Below are 21,026 nucleotides of genomic sequence, written 5' to 3' on the forward strand. Positions count from 1 at the left end.
AAATCCACAATAGTTAAAGACATTCTGAAAATTCCTTCTAAAGTTCTAAGAAATAACTGTATCTTTCTCTCAAAATCTAGTTTTATAATTTATACTAAAAACTTCATAAGCAGTATGAATGCAGATTTACTTGTCTTCCAAAGAACAGCCTAGATTTGTGATAGCAAAACACGTTTGTTGTAAGAGTCAACTTAATCAGTAGATCTCAGTGTAAACAAATTTTTACCATAAAAGAAGATAGTTCATAGCTCTTAGTCCCATCATTTAGGGTCATTTGCAAATAAATGAATGTCAATACTGAATCAATGTATACAGGTTCATTTTCCAAAATTATATACACCACCTACAAATCAAACCATTTAAAAAAAACCTGTTTTCAGAATTTACATGCACTGTTCTGGTATGCCAAAAATCTGTGATCAACAGTTTTCATTTGTTCTTTCCCTCAAATAAAAGGAAATTTTGTGGAACAAAATAAAACAAACAAAAAGCCACCCTTAATCGTATATTAGATGTATTTTTTGCACTTTTATTATAATCATAAAAATCATAATCCCTAGAAGTAGTAACCATTTTAAGAATTACAGCTCTACTGCTTATTTAAGTTGATCTGTAGTACTGCAGTACTACATTTATTCAGAACTATTCAGAAGGAACTACTCATGAAGAAACTACTTTTTCTGGAATTAAATTATATGGAATTCATCAAAGCAAGTATGTATGAATCTCTGCATAAGGCACACTGAACAACATAGAATTCATAACATAAAATCTTCCCTGAATAGAAAGATTTACTTTTGAGATGATAGTAAGGATAAGAACATGCTACTGCCACTGCTCATATTGCTAGCGTATTTGGGGATGAATTATCTTAAATATTTTTCTGCCTGTTGTAAATACACTCCATTTATCATACCTTACGTGCAGTTTATGTAGGCTTTAGGATTAGCAGATTGCAAGGAGACATATTACCTTGAAAAGAAAAAAAGTGAATGACTTCATTCTACCTCAGACTAACCACCAAAGCTATTTTTGTTAGGATAGTATTGCATTCTCACTATGAGCCTGAAAGAAACCACACCAAAATATATGAAAGAGTTCACTGCAAAACAAAAGCAAAGCAGCACCAAAAATTAAACTATGGTCTGTGACCAACACCTGTAGCACCTGTGACATGCTCTACTAAAAAATTTCATAAAATCTTAATATACACCAAATGAGTGCTAAAGCTCCCTATGAAAGCATCCAATACTTTCAACATGTGACCTTTGTATTATCATCATCTAAAAATTCAGCAAAATAAACAAAATTATTAGAAATAAGTGTATTAGTTATTAAAGAGCAAATTACAGGCATTTCTGTTTAAAAAAAAAACTAAGTATACTTTAAAAGTCTAAATTTTAAAAGACAGGAACTTAACCTCTACTCTCCCAATATTTCTGATAGGAGAATGACAATCTCTGAATGGTTAGCCAAGAAGTCATATACACATTAGAAAGAACTTTGCTAATGCCACTTCAAAGTTAATTTAAAGGAAATATTTTTAATTATTTGTTTTTTGTTTGAGAAACCTACAATTGGATTTATTATTCTACATTGTTAGCATCTAAAGCACTATCTACATTAAATATTTCTGACCACTAGCAAAAGTTGTGTATGTTAAAACAGATAAAACTATTTAATCTTGTAATGCCACAGTGAAAAATCATAATGTAGCCTTTGTAGAAAAAAAAAGTATGAACTATAGAAAAATATTGCATTTTAAATTCCTTCAAATTTGTTATGTGACTGTACTAGTATTTTATTTTACCTGCAGAAATTAACAAAAAAAGTACAAATTGTAGCTACAGAGCTTACCTTTCACAGGTAAGTCATCCATGCTACAACATGAACTATGTTCAAGGCAACATATTTACAGATAGGTGATACTAGTCAGTCAGTGTAGCTAGTTGTGAGTTTGATTTTCTTTCTGATAGCATTACTTTATGGACAGTTATTTGGAGTTCATACTTCTTTTTCCTCAGGAAAAGACAAAAAAGATATAGATATATTTATATAGTTAGCATCACTAGATTTGCAAATTCAGAACACTGTTCCAGCATCCAACAGTTCTATGCAACACCTAAATTTGCGCTGCTGCCACTTAAACAAGCTGGCAGTGCAAGTACCATACAGTGCAGGCGAGGCCAACAGGGTGCCTTCTAATACCCCGAACACTTTTCGAGACAAGTGCAATGCTTACAAAAATACAAACTAATTGAAGTCCAGTAATTTAGCATGGTAACATATAAATGGATTCTTCTCTGCATGAATACTAAAGTATACACAGACTGAAGAATCTCAGCTGAATGTTCTCCAGAAAGGGAAGTTTTAAGGGAATTCACGTGTTACCAGTAACTTAATTTAAATCATCTTTGTCCATCTGCTAATTTCAAACCCCTTACAGCTGCTGCTGAGACAGGAATAAATAAGAGCAATTTAAAACATCAGAGTATTGTAAAGGTAGACTCTCCTGGTAAAATGCATGCAACAAAAGCAAGTTTGATGGTAGAACAGCAGTACCTGCAGTATACAGATAAAATTTCTGGTGGAATTTATATAAGTTATTTCATTAGAAGACATAAAAAAGTAGAAGGAGCCTGCAAGAAAGCAATACAGTCGTATGGAATCATGGAGAATATGAATCACTAGAAATAAGTAAACAGACTTTCCTTTTTGTCCAAACTAATTAAGAGGAATTATTCATTTGCTTAGGCTATAAATGAGCTTATATTTTGTTATTTTTTCTTTCATAAACTGCAAATAAACCTGAATTTACCTCCCAAAGTGCTTTGAAGTCCTTCTGCTCAATTCGAAGGAGCTCGCTGTATTCTCTGGTAACAATGGTAGCATGGCGAGGAGTGTTATCCAGAATGGACTCTCCAAAGGCAGTTCCTATTCCCAAAGTGCATATTGTTACAGCATCCTTTAATTAAAAATGAAAGGACATGTTAAGTATTCCAGCATTTCTTATAAGAGTCTTTATGTCACATTTGCTAATGGTACTACCTTAAGATTCTTTGGCAATCTTCTTTTAAAAAAAACTAAGAGTACCAAAACCAAAGGAAATAAACAAAAGCCCGCAATATGCTGATTAACAGCAAAGGAAGCCTCTGTGCAGAAAGAAGTGACCATCATTCAGATTAGACCTATCTTGCTGCAAAGCAGAGGGCACAAGTGTCACCCTCACCTTTGGAAGAGAGTTACGACCTCTGTTCATCTATAAAGACTGCTGTAATGATGAAATACATTAGAAATGTCAGAGGTGATCAGAAGATAACTAGCATCAGGAAAGCAATCTTGGAATATAAATTTCTGCCCTATATAAGTTACCCTCATCAAAAAGAAGAGGAGTGTTACGCTCTCTTAATAAACTTAATTTTCAGTTATGATATTCTCTTGTATTTATAATGCATTTGTCCAATGACTACAAAAAAAATAAGTTAATTTCACATAATTCAGATATTTCATGTAAACTTTTAATTCCAAAACAACCTGGAATAAGTCTAGAGTAATTGTGATGGTCCCTTGCATGCAGTAAAGCTCACTTCAAAAAGGTCTATCCGAATACATGCCATTAATGTGATGGAAAAGATGTCTGATTCAAACACTGTTAGCCATACTCTATGACAGTACAAATATAAATTATGAGCTACGGCAGAAATAAGTAAATAAAAAAATAGACTGCTAGAAATTAAGTATCTTGCTGAGTCAAGATCTTTAGATTCATGTCCTATTTTAGGCTAACAAGTTCCTATGCTCCTGAGCACTGGCTTGTAGCTCAACATTTACTTAAATCTCTTTCTAAGATGGACCTTAACAGATCATCTTCTGAGTAAATTAAAAATAAAAATAGTAACAGTACTAAAAATTTACACAGAAGCAAGTCACAGTTTACTAAGGAAATTATATGTGCACATAGACAAATGCATAAACATATAAAAACACATGCTAATTTTACTTGACACAACATTAGAAATATAGTTTAATTCTAAAATGTAAGATTCGTAAAAAGGCTACAAAAATAAAGGAAAATTTTATCATCCCATCCACTCCTTCCTTGTGGCTGATAATCCAGGAGAGATGCATGAACATATTTCAGCATCATTTTCTGTGTTTAAAATCACATTGTTTTCCTTTCATGCATCTAATAAGTGGTAATAGGCAAATGCTATTAAGATCAAGTTAGTAGCTTTATAATTGCATTACAAAGACAAATGCCCATAATAGTCCAGTTCCCTGAACCATAGAAAATTGCTTTTGCACAGATATTACCATATAAAACTATGTGTTCAGGAAAACAAAATCAATTGCATTTTAGAGATGATCTAGGAAGAATTTACCAACTGTCAGAAATACACTTGCAAGGAAGACAAATATGAACAGGTGCTGTTTGAAAAAAGAATGCATGTATTTGGGAATAAAAGCCCAAGAAATGTACGTCTCTACAAACAGCCTAAAATACAGGCTAAATACACTAAAATTGTGCTTTAAGAAGCTTTGCGTCCAGACCTGAACCACTACACGCGTGCTACTTTACTCAAAACTGCACTCAAAGGAGCTACAAAAAAAGCGTGTCTACTGCTCATGTCAAGCTTGATCTCCAGGTCTCCAATATATTATACTCAACTTTATTTAGAAAGTTCAGATAAAAGATCTCTGTTGAGGGCTGAATAACCAAACAGTCTAGCAGAAAAAGAAACCTTTCCATTAGGTGGATTATAAGCAATAATTACATCTTTAAACTTCTTTCTCATTCCTTTTCCCCTTGATACCCAAAAGAAGCTCTCTAGAAACTCTTCACTTTTTGATCCTTTACAACCTTAGAGAATGTATTTTTGAAAACAGAATAGAGAAGAGCAGAGGAAAGGTGTTAGTTAAGGAACCACTTTCTAAGGGAAAGTCTGATGAGGCAGCTGTTCAGCCTTAGAAATAAATTAACATTGTGGGGTATTAGGTCAAGGAGATGGAATGGTCCTACCTATCTTCATTAAAGAAAAGTCCAGGCTTCTATCAAGTGATTTTTTTTTTCTTTCCTCCCCCAGCCATCATTGCTCTCCATATAGATGTAGTTTCTCAGCTAGCTAAAGAGCAAGCCCATCTACCTTCTTCAAGACTTCAGAGCCCTATCTTCTCTCTGCCCTCAATTTATACATCTCCAGCCTCCTAGGGAATCAGGTGTGCATTTCTTATTATGCCTGTTAACCTTACACTCAAGAATCTCCTGCTGTTCAATGTAGACTTCAGGAGGATTGCTGGCAGCTCAAAACTCAGTTTGCTGTTCCCCTCTGCCATCCCAGAAGCAGCAGGGGGTTCTAGCTGCTGGTAACCAGCTAAAATCTACACAGCTATTTAAAAGGCAGTATTAAAGACTTAAAAAAGATGAGATTGTTTCCATTGCTATCTATCCTCTGAGCACACTATAGGAATGGTAGCGTTCAAATCACAGACTGTTTGTGCATTCAGTTGCACTGCCTGTCAGTGACAGATGAGACACATGTGGTGAAAGAGTTGTTAAATCCCCCCTCCTCTCCCCCAATCAATCTAAAACATTATTGAATTTGTCAGAGCAAACTATGGATAAGAGTCAGAAATTCAAGGTTCTGCACTATTCCTTCCCCCATCATAAGAGACATTCCTGCATGCTCCTCCCTGACTTGTGACACTATTTTCCAACCTGGCATACAGAATTTTTGTGCTCTGGGTGAACAAAGTCATGGTGTCAGAGAGGAAAAAAAGAAAATATGAAAGAAACTACCTGTGTTAGGAAGAAAGAGATTGGGTATTTTTCTTTGATATTTAAGTTTATTCAATATTTTAAGTTATAAAATCATTAAAATATTATGTAAATATATAAAATATTTATTTTTATTGTTTATTATATAAAATTATTAAAATACCTAAGTTTTTTCAATGTTTTGAAAAAAGGAGTTGATGAGTCTGCTTTACTTCTAATTTCATAATTTTCCCATACTTTCCACCTTCATCTCACTTCTGCATCTGTGTCCCTCAAGGAATCCATACCATCTTTAATTCCATCATTAATTAAAAATCTGCAAAATATGGCATTTTGGAAATCTGTGTACTATTACTTTGACACAGCTCAGCTTGTCCTTAGCAAAAATTTCCTTTCATAACAGAGAAACTAAAGGATCCATGTGAAAGTAAATTATCTCTTCTATGAAGTGATTTTCTTGCTCCATTACCTTCACTAGAATATGTTTCAGTCATCATTCAGAAAGGAAATCCTTATCAAACTACTTTTAAAGATAACACAGCAATATCCTTCCACGCTAGAACTGCAGTTTGACAACATATGTTAGTCCATCCTCTTTACAAAAGACAAGGTGATCTACTTAAAGGAGACATTACACCCCAGGAAAGATTGTGAACAAGTTCTCTTATGGTTCCTAATTAAAATATTTACAGATCAGATTAACTATACTGTAATAACATTAATTATTTCCATACATTCCCATCTGATTCTACAAAAGGTATCTGTAATGTCTTGGCCTTTTGCCTAGGTATCTGGCAGACAGAAGTGAAATGATTTTTCTATATTAAATCTATACAAGCTAAGTTCAAAATCAAAATTAATATAACTATGACCCTGCAGAGCTCAGCATGGGCTAACATACCCGACTTCTCAGCTATGTACATTTGTCCTCCTAATCTGTGTTACAGCAGGTAGAGCAGTTCTCATGCTGAAAACAAACAATTTAAGGCTAGCTTGAGCATATTTGCACTACACTACAGACTACAATACAAACCTGTCTCAGCTTCACATAGGCTGTCCCTGAAATACGTAACACCAACGTTGAATCTATGTTCAGAAAACAGCATTGCAAGGACTGTCCTGTTTAAATTTCTTCCCTTGTTTCCACTTCATCTTATCACATACCTCCTTTATACTCCACTGGAGACATCCAATAAATTGTTTCCTTTCTTATGTGGACACCTGTATCTCTCTTCGTGGTCAATTTTTCTAGCAGTACGAACTTGTTTGGCTTTTGATCCTCAGTCCTCTGCATTTTCCTACAACTGACACTGCTGTACTACCCAATCACCCACGGCTCCTCCTTTAAAGCTTTGCTTAAAAAGGTTAATTGTTTGTAAAGTCAATTTGGTTCAATTTAGTCTGTTTTTAAAACCTGATTAGCTCAAAAAAAAAAAAAAATCACCACCAAACATAGATAACCAGCAATGGCTCCCAACACACACTGTGATTCAGCAAGCAGACTACAGAAAAACTGTAGAATAAATTACTATCTGATCTTTGCCTTTCTTCTCTTCATTCCTTCCCATTTTATCAGACTGGAATATAAATCTTAATCATCAGGGGTAAAAGGCTCTGAATCTAATCCAGTGAAACACGATGCTGCAGAATCTGGCAAAGATGTCCATACTGATACTTTTGTTATGCATTTATTCCCAGCTACATACCGAGACATTACCAACACCCATCTCTCAGAACACGTTCATTTTCAATATAGAATCCAAAAACTAAACACAGATGAGGCAGTTGACAGTATTTTTAAGACAACACCAAACTATCTCAAAAAGGAACTTCTATTACTATGTATCTTGGTTGTAAAAATGGGTAGATAACATTGCCAAATAAAAAATAAATTCAGAATCTGTCCATAACGGAGGGTAAAAACCTCTTTCTAAACAGAAATAGGCTGCTAAATCTGTTTATTTTGAAGGGTACTTACTAAATCCTTATGTAACTTTTAAGTAGGATATTCATCAGGGTATTTTTTACAAACATCTTGAGGCAAGAACAAACAGTTCATTACACTTACCTCTGCATTTCCTATTATGACACTACCTTGGAAAAAAAAAAAAAAAACAACAACAAACAGAAAATCACTAGCCCATGTCCTCTTCAGTCTCTTCTTGACCATTTAACAGCCTGAAAATTCATAAATAACTCGTACAGAAAGCAGACCAGCCTCCAGTCAGGATGGGTAATCCTGTCAGATCTCTGTATTGTAATTGTGCTGTCCCGTGTTAATGGCAAATGAAATTACTCCCATGATCATCAGCAGCTAGAATATTTTATTGCCTCAGTAAAACAAAAATAACACTAATAGGTCTGGTCAAATTCTTTAAAATAGTTATATAGTAAATAGTTCAATATGATTTTCAAACTAGCCATTTCAGTATTAAACAGTGCCTGCACTCAGTTCGTTATATATTCTAACACTGCCCTCTTGTGACATAATACAGGTTTGCAATCAGTCAAAAAGGGGTTTTCCAAACCAAGATGAAAGTGACAATTTAACTATGAGACCCTAAATATGCATGTTTACCGTTACATTTTAAATATTACAAGGAATAGTCCCTCCTATTGTAACAGAAAATCATAGGTAATGTTTACATTTCTGTTTATATGAATTTTCAACTTGGGCTTCATCAGTATTACTAACATTTCCTGGAAATGATCACAGGTATCTGCATGAGTAAGCTAATGTGTAGCAAGAATTTTTATGAATTTATACTTCACTAGCTGCATTGAAGTCTTGATCCATCAGCACATTTAGATCTAATTTCCAGTGCAAGACATGTAACTGTATGCCTCTGCAGGAGCCCAGGCCATCAAGACTCTTAGTAAGCACGAAATACACAACACTTTACTGTACTTTCAGTGGAAGAAAGCAACCAAGCTCCAAATGTGACTGTATAAATAATTAGTATATAGTAGCTGCCACATAATACATTTATTCCCAGGCTCACTGAAATGCAAATTCACTAGGTAGCCCGCCAAACACATAGCAAAAGAGGGACTAATAATATATTTTTAATCGATAGAATTGATTTACCGTATTTACATTAACACTATACTCATCATCATACAATCACAGGATAATTCAAGCTGCAAGAAAACTTAAGAGGTCATCAACTACAACCTCCTTTACATGTAAGAATTAAAAAATTATTAGTCATGTCTAAACACTTCTTAACCAATAGGAATTTAAATACAATAGTTAGCTTCTCCTTCACTAGAAGATACTGCATATTCCTTCTACAATTTTACATGAGACTACAAACTTCTAAACTTGTATGCTCAAGCAAACTTCTCTAACTCCAACAGGAGCAGAAAAATAAAGTAAGACTGGTACAAGAGCTGAAGAAAATCCAAAGAATATTTAGTAGCAAGGAACAAAAGCAGATGCAAGTTTGAAGACAGAGCAGGATATACATTAAACAGTAAGTGGAGGCTGGCCTTGAACAATGACATATTGTTGTGAACAAGACATCCACTAAGGAAAACACCTAACTTCTTGTGCTCCATATAAGACCTTGTTTCTGGGTCAGAGTGTTGTTAAATGAAAGCAAACACCATGGGTCAAGAATATGGCTTGGCTTTTGGGGTTCAGGAAGGCAACATTTCCATCTATCTGGGAAACAGCAGAATGCAGTTTGAGTCCCATAGATGCCTGGAATACAGACAGCTTTCAATACTCAGCAAATCCTTAAGTAACAGAGCTGAGGTTCTTGGAAAGATTATCTGCTATGACTGTGAAAGGACAAGAGCCAAACCTGTGGATTAAGGGTGCAGCATAGTTTGTTGGTTCTGGACATTAAATCAGGGAATCCCTGGAGGGTTCCAGTTACCTCTCTGGCTGCAAGCCAGTATGATGAACAGGTGCAACAAAGGAAAAGCTGTTGTTGAAATCTGGCTAACAGTTGCCAGCTGAGAGACTGTGACCATCCTGGAGAAATAACGGTGGAAGTAAAACAGATTTGAATTTTACTAAGTTTCTATCCCAACACTCAAGAATGGCTAGCACCGTCCCAATGAGGAAGCTAAGGCAAGACTGGAACAGGATACCCAGGAGCTAAAGTCAGGACAAGGAGCAGGAGAGCAAGGAACAAGAGAAAAGGCATGGTACAAACACCAAACTGGGGCAAAACCAGAGAAAATACTGTGCTCAGACATTATTTCAGTGTCCCCACCCACCAATTCTTCCCTCTCCGGCACTATTATGGTAAATGCACAAGCTGCTATCCTTCCGGCACTGAGGCTGTATCCTATGGCAACTAGACAGTGGTAAGAATTCAGTGCACTATTCCTGTGAAAAGGAAACACAAAGTTTAGGAATTACTGTACAATATAATTTCTGTAACTAGAACTACGCAAACTGGAGATCTGTAGTTTCCCATTGGCAGGAAAATGCAGTGAACCTGAATGAGCAGAAAAAATATTTACATTTCTCAAGAGGCTGAACTGTTCAAACCTCCAGCTAATGGAACAAATCACCACTCAAAACAGATTCTTAACTTCCACAGTCAGAAAGCTTATGTGGATACATTTATTTCTGATTCAATATAGAGAATAGGTCCGTAACTGTGCAGCGCCATCTTTTGGCAAACACCAGAAAATATTCCTGATTGCTTTAAATTGCACAGGAAAGGGTCTCATAAAAGCCCTGTCATGTCCCAAATTGTGACAGTATCATCTCATCCTTTTATTCGTATTTATTCAAAACTCTCAAAAATTCAAAAACTCAAAATCCTGTAAATCCAGGAGTGCCAAGATATTGAGTAATCACTTGCAATTATTTGGCATATTACTTGTTCCTCTATTTCTTTACACCAAATAGGTATTACCTCCAGGTCTAACACAGCAGCCGTGTCAGTACTCTGTTATCACTATCATACCTTTCCCCTCTTTCAGCAGAGACTGCAGTATGCTGTTATCAGACTGCACTGTTGGTGGGTTTGGTTTGAACTCTCAGAACCAGGCCTGAATTCAAATGTTTCCAGGGAATCAATCAACAATTCTCAGATCTTTAGCGTAACTTCATACAGCACTATGAGAAAAGACTATGAGCTCTGTTTCATATTCACGTTTCACATTCACACCTTCTCTGAGAGCACCACATTTCAGTTTTCTTGATATCAATGGCATGATTTGCCTCCATAAACAAAGGATAGCTGAGGCTACAGGACAGGTGAAAAAACAAAATGATCTGTACAATACATCTCATTGTTATCTACCTTGACATAAGTTCTAAGCTTTCGTTGCACTACTAACTGGATGGTTTTAATGAACAATTTATTTTACCTGGTGGTTGCTTGTATCAGAAACCTTCACATCGAGGGATCCTGTCAGAACAGCATACCAGTTTGTTCCAATATCACCCTGACGAAATACTGGAAAGATGAAATGTTGTAAATAAGAGGTATCTCTTTAAGTTTAGCAACATTAAACATTTTCCCATATATTACTGTACTACTTTAGTCACTGCTGGGAGTATAGAACATGCCTTATCAAACTACTTACTTGTCCAATAGTAGTTCCAAGTGACACTGGAAAGTACACATTTTAGTAAACCAACAAGAGACTAATGAACCAGTGAAAGCACACAGAACTGCTTCACTCTTTCTCAGTTTGCTTCTCTTTTACTGCCATTTAGTTAATGAACAAACACGCATACAAAAAGACTTTCTGAATGATAAACAAGTTACCTTTGCAATTTATAATCTTTGAATGCAGATACAGCTCCCACTGCCATCAGTAAGTTCTGGTTGAGAAACAAGTATAGCTGTTTGACGTTCAGCTGTTCCAACAGTGTGATTACAGAGTACCAGAATTCCCACTATTCTAAGCAAACCCCATTGCTGTGTACCTGAAGTGCATCAGATTTACCTGAGGGGTCTCAGAGACTTTATCAAACATCAATTACAACAGGTCTCTGTCAGCTGTTCCCCTGGTACAACTCTGAACTCACACATTCTCATTACAGAATCACCACAGCTTCATCTGGCACGTGAGCTGACAGCAGGCACAGAACTGTTGCACCCCACAGCACTATGCAGCTCTGCAGATGTGTTTTGTTATCCAGAGTGACTGCAAACCATACATACTTAGTGATATGCCTCACTGATACGCTTCTGCCTCTGACATCACAAATTATCTACAGAGGAGATCAATAATACATTTACAGGGGAAGAATGAGGCATAAGTGCAATGACTGCTTCTAATCTTTCAACAAAACAGTGGCAGAGTTCTAAATCCAATAATGTGTGCCTTGTTACCATAGATTCACAAACATATCATGTTTGTAGAACAAGCAGCAATTTAGTCCTGCCTTCCCTCATGACTAAGACTGTAAACGTTTTTACAGCCATTCCACTGATTGTGCTCTCTCAACAATCTCCTGGAGACAATCCCAAACCAAATTGCAACTTTATCTACATAAAATAGATCACCACATGACGCTCTCTTACATGTGATTCCCTTTTCCAGATTTTCGTAATATCCACAGAGACATATCTGCTGGAGAAGGTTTGGATGAAATTTCTCAAAAGCCTTCACTTCTTTCAGTCGTGTGAATATTATATCTACATCTTCACTGGAACGTTCCAAAGGTCTGCAAGAAAACAAAGGACAACAGTTCCCAACAGCTTCATCAGAGAAACATTCCCACCTGCATGTTACAAACTCATAAATGTTGGCATTAGAAGTCACACCATAATATAAACCAATTAAAAATCATTTCACAGGTACACAATGAAACACACAACATCCTACTGTCAGTTACCACCTTGAGCATGATTATTATCATTTCAGCACAGAAGCCCCCACTGAGCACCAAAGTCATGCTATAGGAATAACTATAAAAGAATATACGATGGTACAGTCTGTATCCTAATGAGCTTAGAGTGATATATAGTTTTAGGTTTGTAAGGGAACACAGATAAGTAGAGTCACAAACATGCAAGACATCTTTGAACCTGGTACCCAAAACACAGGTTTTCTACCTGGCTACAAGCATTAGGTATCACCAGTACTTCCTATATCCACCCCTCTCTTCTGCTTTTTACTGGATACAAACTAACGTGAGTGCAAAGACAATTTTAATAAGAATATGCTTTCAAACAGTTTGTCTCATAATGTTGGACAAATTAAATATACAAGCAAGAATCTTAACTCGTGATTGGTAAAGCTAATGAGTATTAACCCATCCCTAAACAAAGTAAACACACACAAATAAATGAATCCTGAAGAAAGTAAGAAGACAAGACTTCAGTGTTGAGGAAAATCTAAAAAGATTGAGAAGGTTGATGTATTGTAGTGGACTGAATAAAAGCAAACATATCTGAATTCAATAAAGGAATAGTTCAACATAAAATTTATGTCCTGTTTCCTTTACCTCTCATGCTCAAAAAGTTCTTGGACTGAAAAAAAAAAGGCAAAATATTTAAAACTTATCATAGGAACCCCTAAAAATGAAGGAAGGAGGGAAGGAGGATTTCAACAAAAATAAAATTGTGGAACTCCCTCCAACAAGGTAGCATGTGGACCAGCAAGTTTAGAAAACTACTACATAGTTATGAATCTGAAGTGAATTAGCTCCATACCATATACTTTAAAAGTGATTACCCAACACTATAAGTCAGCGGGTAAGCCAACTGCTAACACAGCATTAGAAGAATCTTTCATACTGGACCTAGCACGATGCACAGAAAGCATCACAGAACATTCTTAGATCATACTGGAAATCAGCTGCAGAAATCATTTATGTATAAAGGGTACCAGAAAGATAAACAACTGTCAGTGATCATTGGACCTGTCACTCACTAAATGGCTGCTAGTTAATTTAACTGCCAAAAAAATGTTTGTTTACCCAGCGGATGAGTTCTTCTAAATCAACAGAAATCAGGCAGGATCTGCACAATGAACAAAGCCTAAGTTAACATACATATGACCTTTATCATCTTCTTGTTACTCCCACAGTGTAAGCACTCCTTCCAACAGGAAATTTTAATGACTCCTTTTTGGAATCAAAGACTTCAGGAATCCAAATCTTTGTCTCATAGAAGAATCCCAAATCCTATTCACATGAAGTCTCTGACTCTCAACTTTCTTATTAAATTAAGTCTAGGAGGGATTAAATCTCTATCCTCTTTTATACTCCAACTCACCCTTTGTAGTGGGTTTTATGTGGGTTAACTGCAGATGTGCATACTAACTCTCTGGTGTATACGGTTGCTTCTACATCACCGTGATATGCTCTTACCACTTCACACCACAACCAACTAACTACAACAGCTCCTTTTTGAAATCTCTCCAGTGACTTTCACCAATACCTTTTTTTTTAAACTGTGCGCTAGCTGACAGGTACTAATAAGCATAATTCTCTTGTCAAAACCCTTTTAAGAAGATTACAAGGTGCAGCTTGCGAAGAGATTTAAAATCCATTTATACAAGATCCCTACCCAAACTACAGTAGCACTTGGAACACAAGCTCCCTTAATTTATGGACTCTTAAAAATAATAGCAACACCCAACAAGGAAAGAGAAGGAGTATTCTCAGTACATCCTCTTTTCCTAGAAAAACTCTGAGATTGTTTAGCTCACACAGTTACTCTTAGCATACTCTGTACAAGTGCATCAGCTTGTTTGCATAAAATTGAGTGTAGGATCTCAGTGTTTAGTGTTTTTCAATTGTTTGATGCAGTCAGACAGGGAAAAAGCAAACAGTATTAGCAAACTACAGGCATCAGGCTTTAAAAACTTAATCAACGTTGTTCTGTTTTTTTCCTGAAATGTGAGTGCGGGAAAGCCTTCCACTTCTGGTCCTGTCCAAAGGGCAAGATTTGGGGGGATTTAAGTCGTAGAACATGTGGGCTTTTTTTTGAGTTGCTGAATTTAAAGAGTTGGGGATCCCTTCTGGTTCAGAGTAAGGTGAGAGCAGGGCTCACTTCCTTTGATGTGGCAAGGAATGTCTTGTGCCAGGTAGCTCAACTGCAGGAAAAGCTCCTTCTTCTGACAGAACCGCTGCATGGTCCCACCAAGGAAGGACAGGCATTCTCCCAAGTGGCTGAGCCACGCTTCTCAGGGGTTTAAACAACAGCACAGCAATGAGAAACTCCTATTTATTGAGTAAGATAAAGTGATGTGTTCCTAGTGGCTAAGTTGAGCAAGCAGCTGAGCTACAGTGTTTTGTATTTGCATCAGTTGCTTACACTTGGGAGTACAGGAAGTGGTCATTTAAAGGGGGCTCATCTGGCATGCTCTAGCCAAAAAGAAGAATCCAAACTTCCAAGTAATATGCATAGTTGCAATCTGAAAGTTGTTTCATTCCTTAAAGCATTTGTTAATTATTCATTACTGCAAGCCATTTGCTTCAGTAGCCTTTCCTCAAAATATACTGGGTTTGATACTACTGCGTGCATCTAAATTTCCAGAAGTATTTTTACTGGGAGGGCATATATCTTGATCCAGTACAATTGGAGACTAAGCTAGAATTTGGAAGAGTTTTTTACTTAATGAAACGATTAAACATTCTTAGAAAAGGTACCTTCTCCTCCAGCTGTGTTTTCCAAAATAAAAAAGCAGTCAGCAGCACAACATCCAAGGAATCCTAACTGCACCCCAGAATAACAACTCATTAACGTCTCTCAAATGAGACACATGGACAGATACCTAGTATAAGATCTAGCTGTTTGGTTAAGATCATGATTAAGAATCAAAATGAACTGTCAGACAACAAAATGCATTTGAATATGATCAGAGCTCCAGGGAGATTACCTTCAATGTTTAGGAGAAAGGAATTAACTGACATTAGGTGTCCTAAACTGAGGCAGCCTCTAGTCTTTACTGGGGCCTGGAATTTTGCCTCTGTAAAAACTCCAGACTGCAGTGAAACAGTAGTTGTAGTACTCAAATTCATTTCTGTTAAGTGCTTATAATCTGTAACAATGAGACTGGTTTCAAAAAGGTAGTTTTACTTAGTGAGATAACACAATGGGAATAATAAAATACTGTCGTGTCAATTAATTGCTTCTCCACATGCCTGCAGAATTCAGGTTTGACCACATTCAAGAGAGTATCATTTAATAAAATTGTCATTATTGTCATCATCATTAAATTAACATCAATGAATCTATTTATGATGCCAAATTTTGTTTTCTAAGGACAAGCTGCCTAGCATGGAACAACATCAGTACAGGACAACATATGTTTGCTTCCTTCCTCACTAGGAGCTACCTTATTAAATTCCTGAAAACTTTGTGTGTGTGTTTTTTTTTAAAGCGTGGTTTGGAAAAATATTTAGGCAGCTAATGTTGTAATATACTTCTTAGACAATAATAATAAAACCTCTTAATTGGAAAACTGATGGCAGATAGAGAATTAGTCAAGCTTTAATGTCACTGTAGTCACCCTGATAGGAGGCGGTGGTATTAATCCAGAAAGGAATCACACCCCAACGCAGGGAGATGGGCTACAAAGATCAGCCTCGAGGAGGTGAATCTCCCTACTCCCACCCCATGGCACCAAGAGCCTTTGGAAAAGCTTTTGCAAAGACTACTTCAGAGCACCTAAAGTCACTCCTCTGTGATCACCATCCTGCTCACCAGAGAGCAAGCCCACTGTGCTTAGCCCCTGTGTGCTAAAAACAGTGCTGCTCTGTGACACCGATGCTATCTTGCTACTGAAGTGTTCCCCCACTGCTGATGCTGCAGAGTTTTAACAAAATCTGTGGGCATGAGAAGTTTAAAGACACATTTCAGAGAGATAGCAGGTACCACTGGAGTCTCTGCTAAAGCTTCTCTCCTAAATCTCTCTGTTCCTGAGATCTCTGCTCCAAGTTACAGAAGTATACTCTGTCACCAGTTTGGTAGAATACAAATATTTTAGGGTATGGCCATCCTTACAGTAGAAAATCTATGGTTCAGTCCAGTGAGGCCCCCACGTGCTCTCCAGGCTGCCTCACCCCATTTAAAATGAATTTTATGTAGAACAGATTGCAGAAGTGTTACACTTGTCATCACCTTCTTTGCTTTAAAAAACAGCTTCTTGTCCTTTTTCCAGACTTTTCAGCACCCTTGTGGGGCAGCTGATCCTGTATCTCCATTTCCCTTAGGCCTGTGGGCTGCAAGCCCAGAAAGCTTTAGAGGCTGCCCTAGCACCCCCCCGTTGCTAACGGGTCTGGCAACTGCAATTGAGTAGGTAGCATTCCACGGCCATAGCAAATGCCAAGCCAAAACCATGTGTGAGGAATGGAATTGATTTGGAAATGAAAACTGCACATTCAGTAACTACTGACATCAAGGACAACACATGGGTGACCCTACTTTCCCACTCCCCACCCGTACAATCTTAATGTGATCTTCCCTAAATGTGTATTAACAAGGCCCTGTGCTGACATCCCATTTCCCTGTTGCCAAAGTGAGGGGGGCATTTCCAGTGTTACAAAGCAGGGCTACAAAATGATTAGAAAACGATGAAAAGCAAGAGTATTTTGTTTCTTTTCACTACCCTAAAAGCTTTTATGCTTTGTTTAACCACTGACTGCTTTATCCATCTCCCCATTTATATTACTAATTTGCCTCTTCAAAGCACTGCATTAAAAGTCTTATCTGGCAGAAATGTTTTCACACAAGGCAAATCTTCTGTCTCCTGCCTCTTCAATACAGCATCACAGTGCACACACAAGTGACAGCATCAATACCAGTTACACATTACTATTCGGTTATGTCAATAAGGCTTCTCTAAAGGATATTTTGCCCCTGATTTATTTGGTTGTCAAGATTTCAGGCATGTATTTTATAAAGATAAAACAATTTTCTTGACAATGTCTGCTTGACTCTCTGTAACAGATCATTTAAAAACAAACAAACAAACACCTGACAGAAGTGTATCTTCATAAGGTTATTTCATATTTTTAAGTGCAAACTATTCAAGGTCAAAGTTTAAACACTGATAATTGCTATAATTCTTCATATATAAGATTTGGGCAAGTATTTCTGTTCTTGTGTAGCTTATAGAGTTTTATACAAGAAACTGATTTGGTGGTGTTAAGATTAAATATTTGGATGTTTACGTATGCTATGAAAGAGACAGAAATCACCAGAACTACACCCTTACGAGTTTATAATCTTTTACACATAGAAATATACATGTTAATTTACAAGAAAGGAGCAAGTTGGAATTCTTTTTTTTTTTTTTTAACTACGATTATCTCACAATAATTTATTACTTTATCTTCTACCGCATCTGTTTTTCAGATGTTTCTCATAATTGGTTTGACACTTGAAAAAAAACAGAAGATACCTAGTTTTACCTTCTTTGCCAAGATGTCTCTAGAATTTTAATGTTTGTTTCTATAACATCTATTCAAAAATCAGAGCCCTGCCCCTAATGAGGGACAACACTGAGGTCCATTTACTTCTTTGATCTTTTAAACTCTTAAAAGGGCAATATTGCATTTCAGACAACAATGAACAGCCCACAAAGGATGAATAGATGCCATATATTTCTTCCACTAGCAAGGCTGTTGTAGCACAGAACACAGTATCACAGTACGTAATAGACAAATAAAACTGGTTCATCTCTGGGTTAAAACCAAAGCATCTATTCAATGATGCAAAGGCAAGCTGTGAGCTGGAAGGTACCAGTAATCACTACCGTGGATCACTTGGTGAATTTTACAAGTATTTTAAACTATTTATATAAAGTATCGGAGGGCTGGACAAACAGCAATCAAGCATGCTTCATTTCTTTACATACCCATCTCTACAAATTATGCATCCTTCCAACAGGTCAGTTTTAGATCTGTATAAACAGTGGAATGGCAAACAATGTCTTTATTAAGCACTGATATTCAGAAAGATTTACTTCAAGTTAAAAATACATTGTTTGAACAATACAACTGTAATAGGAAAGAAAAAAAAATAACCTTCATATGCTTCTTAAAAAGACAAAATCCTTCAAGTGAAAAAAAATTTTTGCAAAGAATTTTTCACCTTTTATTTCTACAAATTTTTACATATGTGCAAACTTTGCAACCAAAGTGTGACTAAACTTTACCGAATAAATCCTCCAAATTCCATAGCTCAGGACAGTTAACAACATTTCATTTGATACAAGTAGAGACGGATTAAATTACATTAACCAGCACTGCAGCTTCATAATAGACATTAAAAGCACTTTAGTATGAAGACAGACTCTGGAATGCATTGCAAATGAAATTTATAATTGAGCAATATGCACAAGTTAGGATATACTTTGATTCAAACTCTGTCCACTGCCATCCACAAATACACTATGCTAAAGGCACCTTTATTCATTTAAGGTCTACATTGTTGCAGCTAATGAAGATTCAAAACTTAGAACAACTATGAAATAGCGTTTATAGATTTACATTGACATGCATACATTTTGACAGCCACTGAACGCAAAGATCAAGTAGAATGCCATTTCAGGAGACATTAATTGAGGATACTTACAAAGCAGCAGGAATAGTAAGAGTTGTGATCGTGCCAAATATAGCGCAGAAAATACTAACAGGTGTAAGAAGTGCTATAGGAATGACAATGCACACAAAAACAGATTTCACAATGGATAAGAAAACTACTTGTATTTGATAAATATCTGGTGGTCACCTGACTTTGAAGACACAAATTCAATCAGCTGGTTTGCTGGGTTTTTATTCTGCTGCTGGAATATGAGCTTTTGTTACAGAAGAAATTTAACCTGTAAAATAATTCTTTATGAAACTAGTAAAAACATCAAAAACAGCCCATTTGTGGATATTTTTATCAACCCTCCAACTTCTACCAATACAAAAAAAGAGAGGTTTTCCATGAACACTGACTATTTCCACTGAAATCTACATTTCCAGGCTCTGCATTAGAAGTTTAGAAGTCATTAATCTTTTTCTCCTCCACAAGTATAGGAATCTTCATGAAACTACAGGCTTTTTCCATTTAGGTCACATCCAGCCTTCACATAGCCCTGGCAATGTAAACACAACAGGCAGGACTACATAAAAAATCCTAGTGGGTGTAGACAAAAATTGGGCCTTCAACTCAAAGAACAAAAAAAGGAAAGCAAGGCTAAATAACATGCAACTTAAATGATGTTGCACAATGTTTTGCTCAGAATACAGGATTTTAGAGATAAAATCTTAACAACATGCCAGAAATAATTCAGGCAATGATAGTCTAGATCGTTTTCTAGCTTTGGTCTGATAATAGGCAAAACCCACAGTTCCAAGAGTGCCACAACAATCATGTGGCCACTTCACAAGGATACCAACTAAACTTGAATACATCATGTTCCAAATGGCATACTCACATACAAGTGATAAGCCACGACAATGTTTATACATGTTAATGTTAGGGCAATCATTTTTTCTTTCTCTTAATACGTCCATAGAACAAGTGCATAACTTCCTGTAACCAAACCTAACAAATACAAGCTGATACTAGAGATGCTTAAGCCTCTGACGGCAGAGAATAAAACACTCCGAATTTGCTCAAAATAAAATTCCTGCTCTCACTGTGAGTTATCTTGAATTCATATATTCAATAAAATGCAGAGAGCGACAAGCTTATGGCAGACTGTATTAACAATCACTCTGGTCTCTCTGAGGAGAAGTAGAAAGAAAAAGGGCTTTTTTATTATTCATCAAAGGCTGCACCTTTGCACTGGACTAGAAAATGAGTTGCATGATGCGGAATGATAAATTTGTTATTATTCATCACACTCAGAAGATTGCACCTTTCTTTGCATGAGCGCTAGAAAGCACTTAGACTATGCCTGTCCTGCTCTGTCTCTGAGTTTCTACATCCTGGTACTTGCTGCTGAAACATCCCCACGCAGACTTGATCTAAGCACGCAGAGGCATGCTTGCATACAGAATACATACTACATACAGAAAGGAAATGCCAAGTACACAGGCCAACAGGAGCTGCAGTGTACATCCATGATTTTGTTCAGATCCAAACTAAGTAAATATTGATTGTGTTATTTCTATGGATTTGTTATAAATAAAAAGCAAGGTTCAAATTTTAAATTATATAGCAATCAGTGTATTTTTATCAATCTTATAAGAACGTATTTTAAAAGTAAATAAAAGTGCTGTAAAGAAATTCTAAAATATTCACAGTATTGTCTTAATATAAGTCTACATCCCACTATCTTTGAGACATTACAAGCTGTACAAAATAAAAACCTGAGCAAA

At 36.3% G+C, this 21,026-nt stretch overlaps 1 protein-coding gene and 1 long non-coding RNA gene across 3 annotated transcripts in view; both read right to left on the minus strand.

Moving 5' to 3' along the window:
- Positions 1-2,363, minus strand: part of LOC311438463 — a 29,893-nt gene extending 27,530 nt beyond the window's left edge. Inside the window, exons 1-2 of one of the 2 annotated variants that reach the window (XR_014694123.1) lie at positions 2,243-2,356; positions 1,858-2,019 (exon numbers count right to left, since the gene is read on the minus strand). This is a non-coding gene — a long non-coding RNA (uncharacterized lncRNA). Of the gene's footprint in view, positions 1-1,857; positions 2,020-2,242 lie in introns of both variants that reach the window. The other variant, XR_014694122.1, reaches the window with a different exon arrangement.
- LOC311438565 (rap guanine nucleotide exchange factor 4-like) overlaps positions 1-21,026 on the minus strand; it is a gene marked incomplete at its 3' end in the record, with an annotated part of 98,588 nt that overhangs the window by 73,625 nt on the left and 3,937 nt on the right. Inside the window, exons 2-4 of the mRNA XM_084523045.1 lie at positions 12,280-12,422; positions 11,114-11,202; positions 2,819-2,965 (exon numbers count right to left, since the gene is read on the minus strand). Of these exons, the coding sequence (XP_084379171.1) occupies positions 2,819-2,965; positions 11,114-11,202; positions 12,280-12,422 (379 nt within the window). The remainder of the gene's footprint in view (positions 1-2,818; positions 2,966-11,113; positions 11,203-12,279; positions 12,423-21,026) is intronic.

The sequence above is a fragment of the Aythya ferina genome, assembly GCF_964211825.1.
Source record: "Aythya ferina genome assembly, chromosome: 6".
Classification (NCBI taxonomy): domain Eukaryota; kingdom Metazoa; phylum Chordata; class Aves; order Anseriformes; family Anatidae; genus Aythya; species Aythya ferina.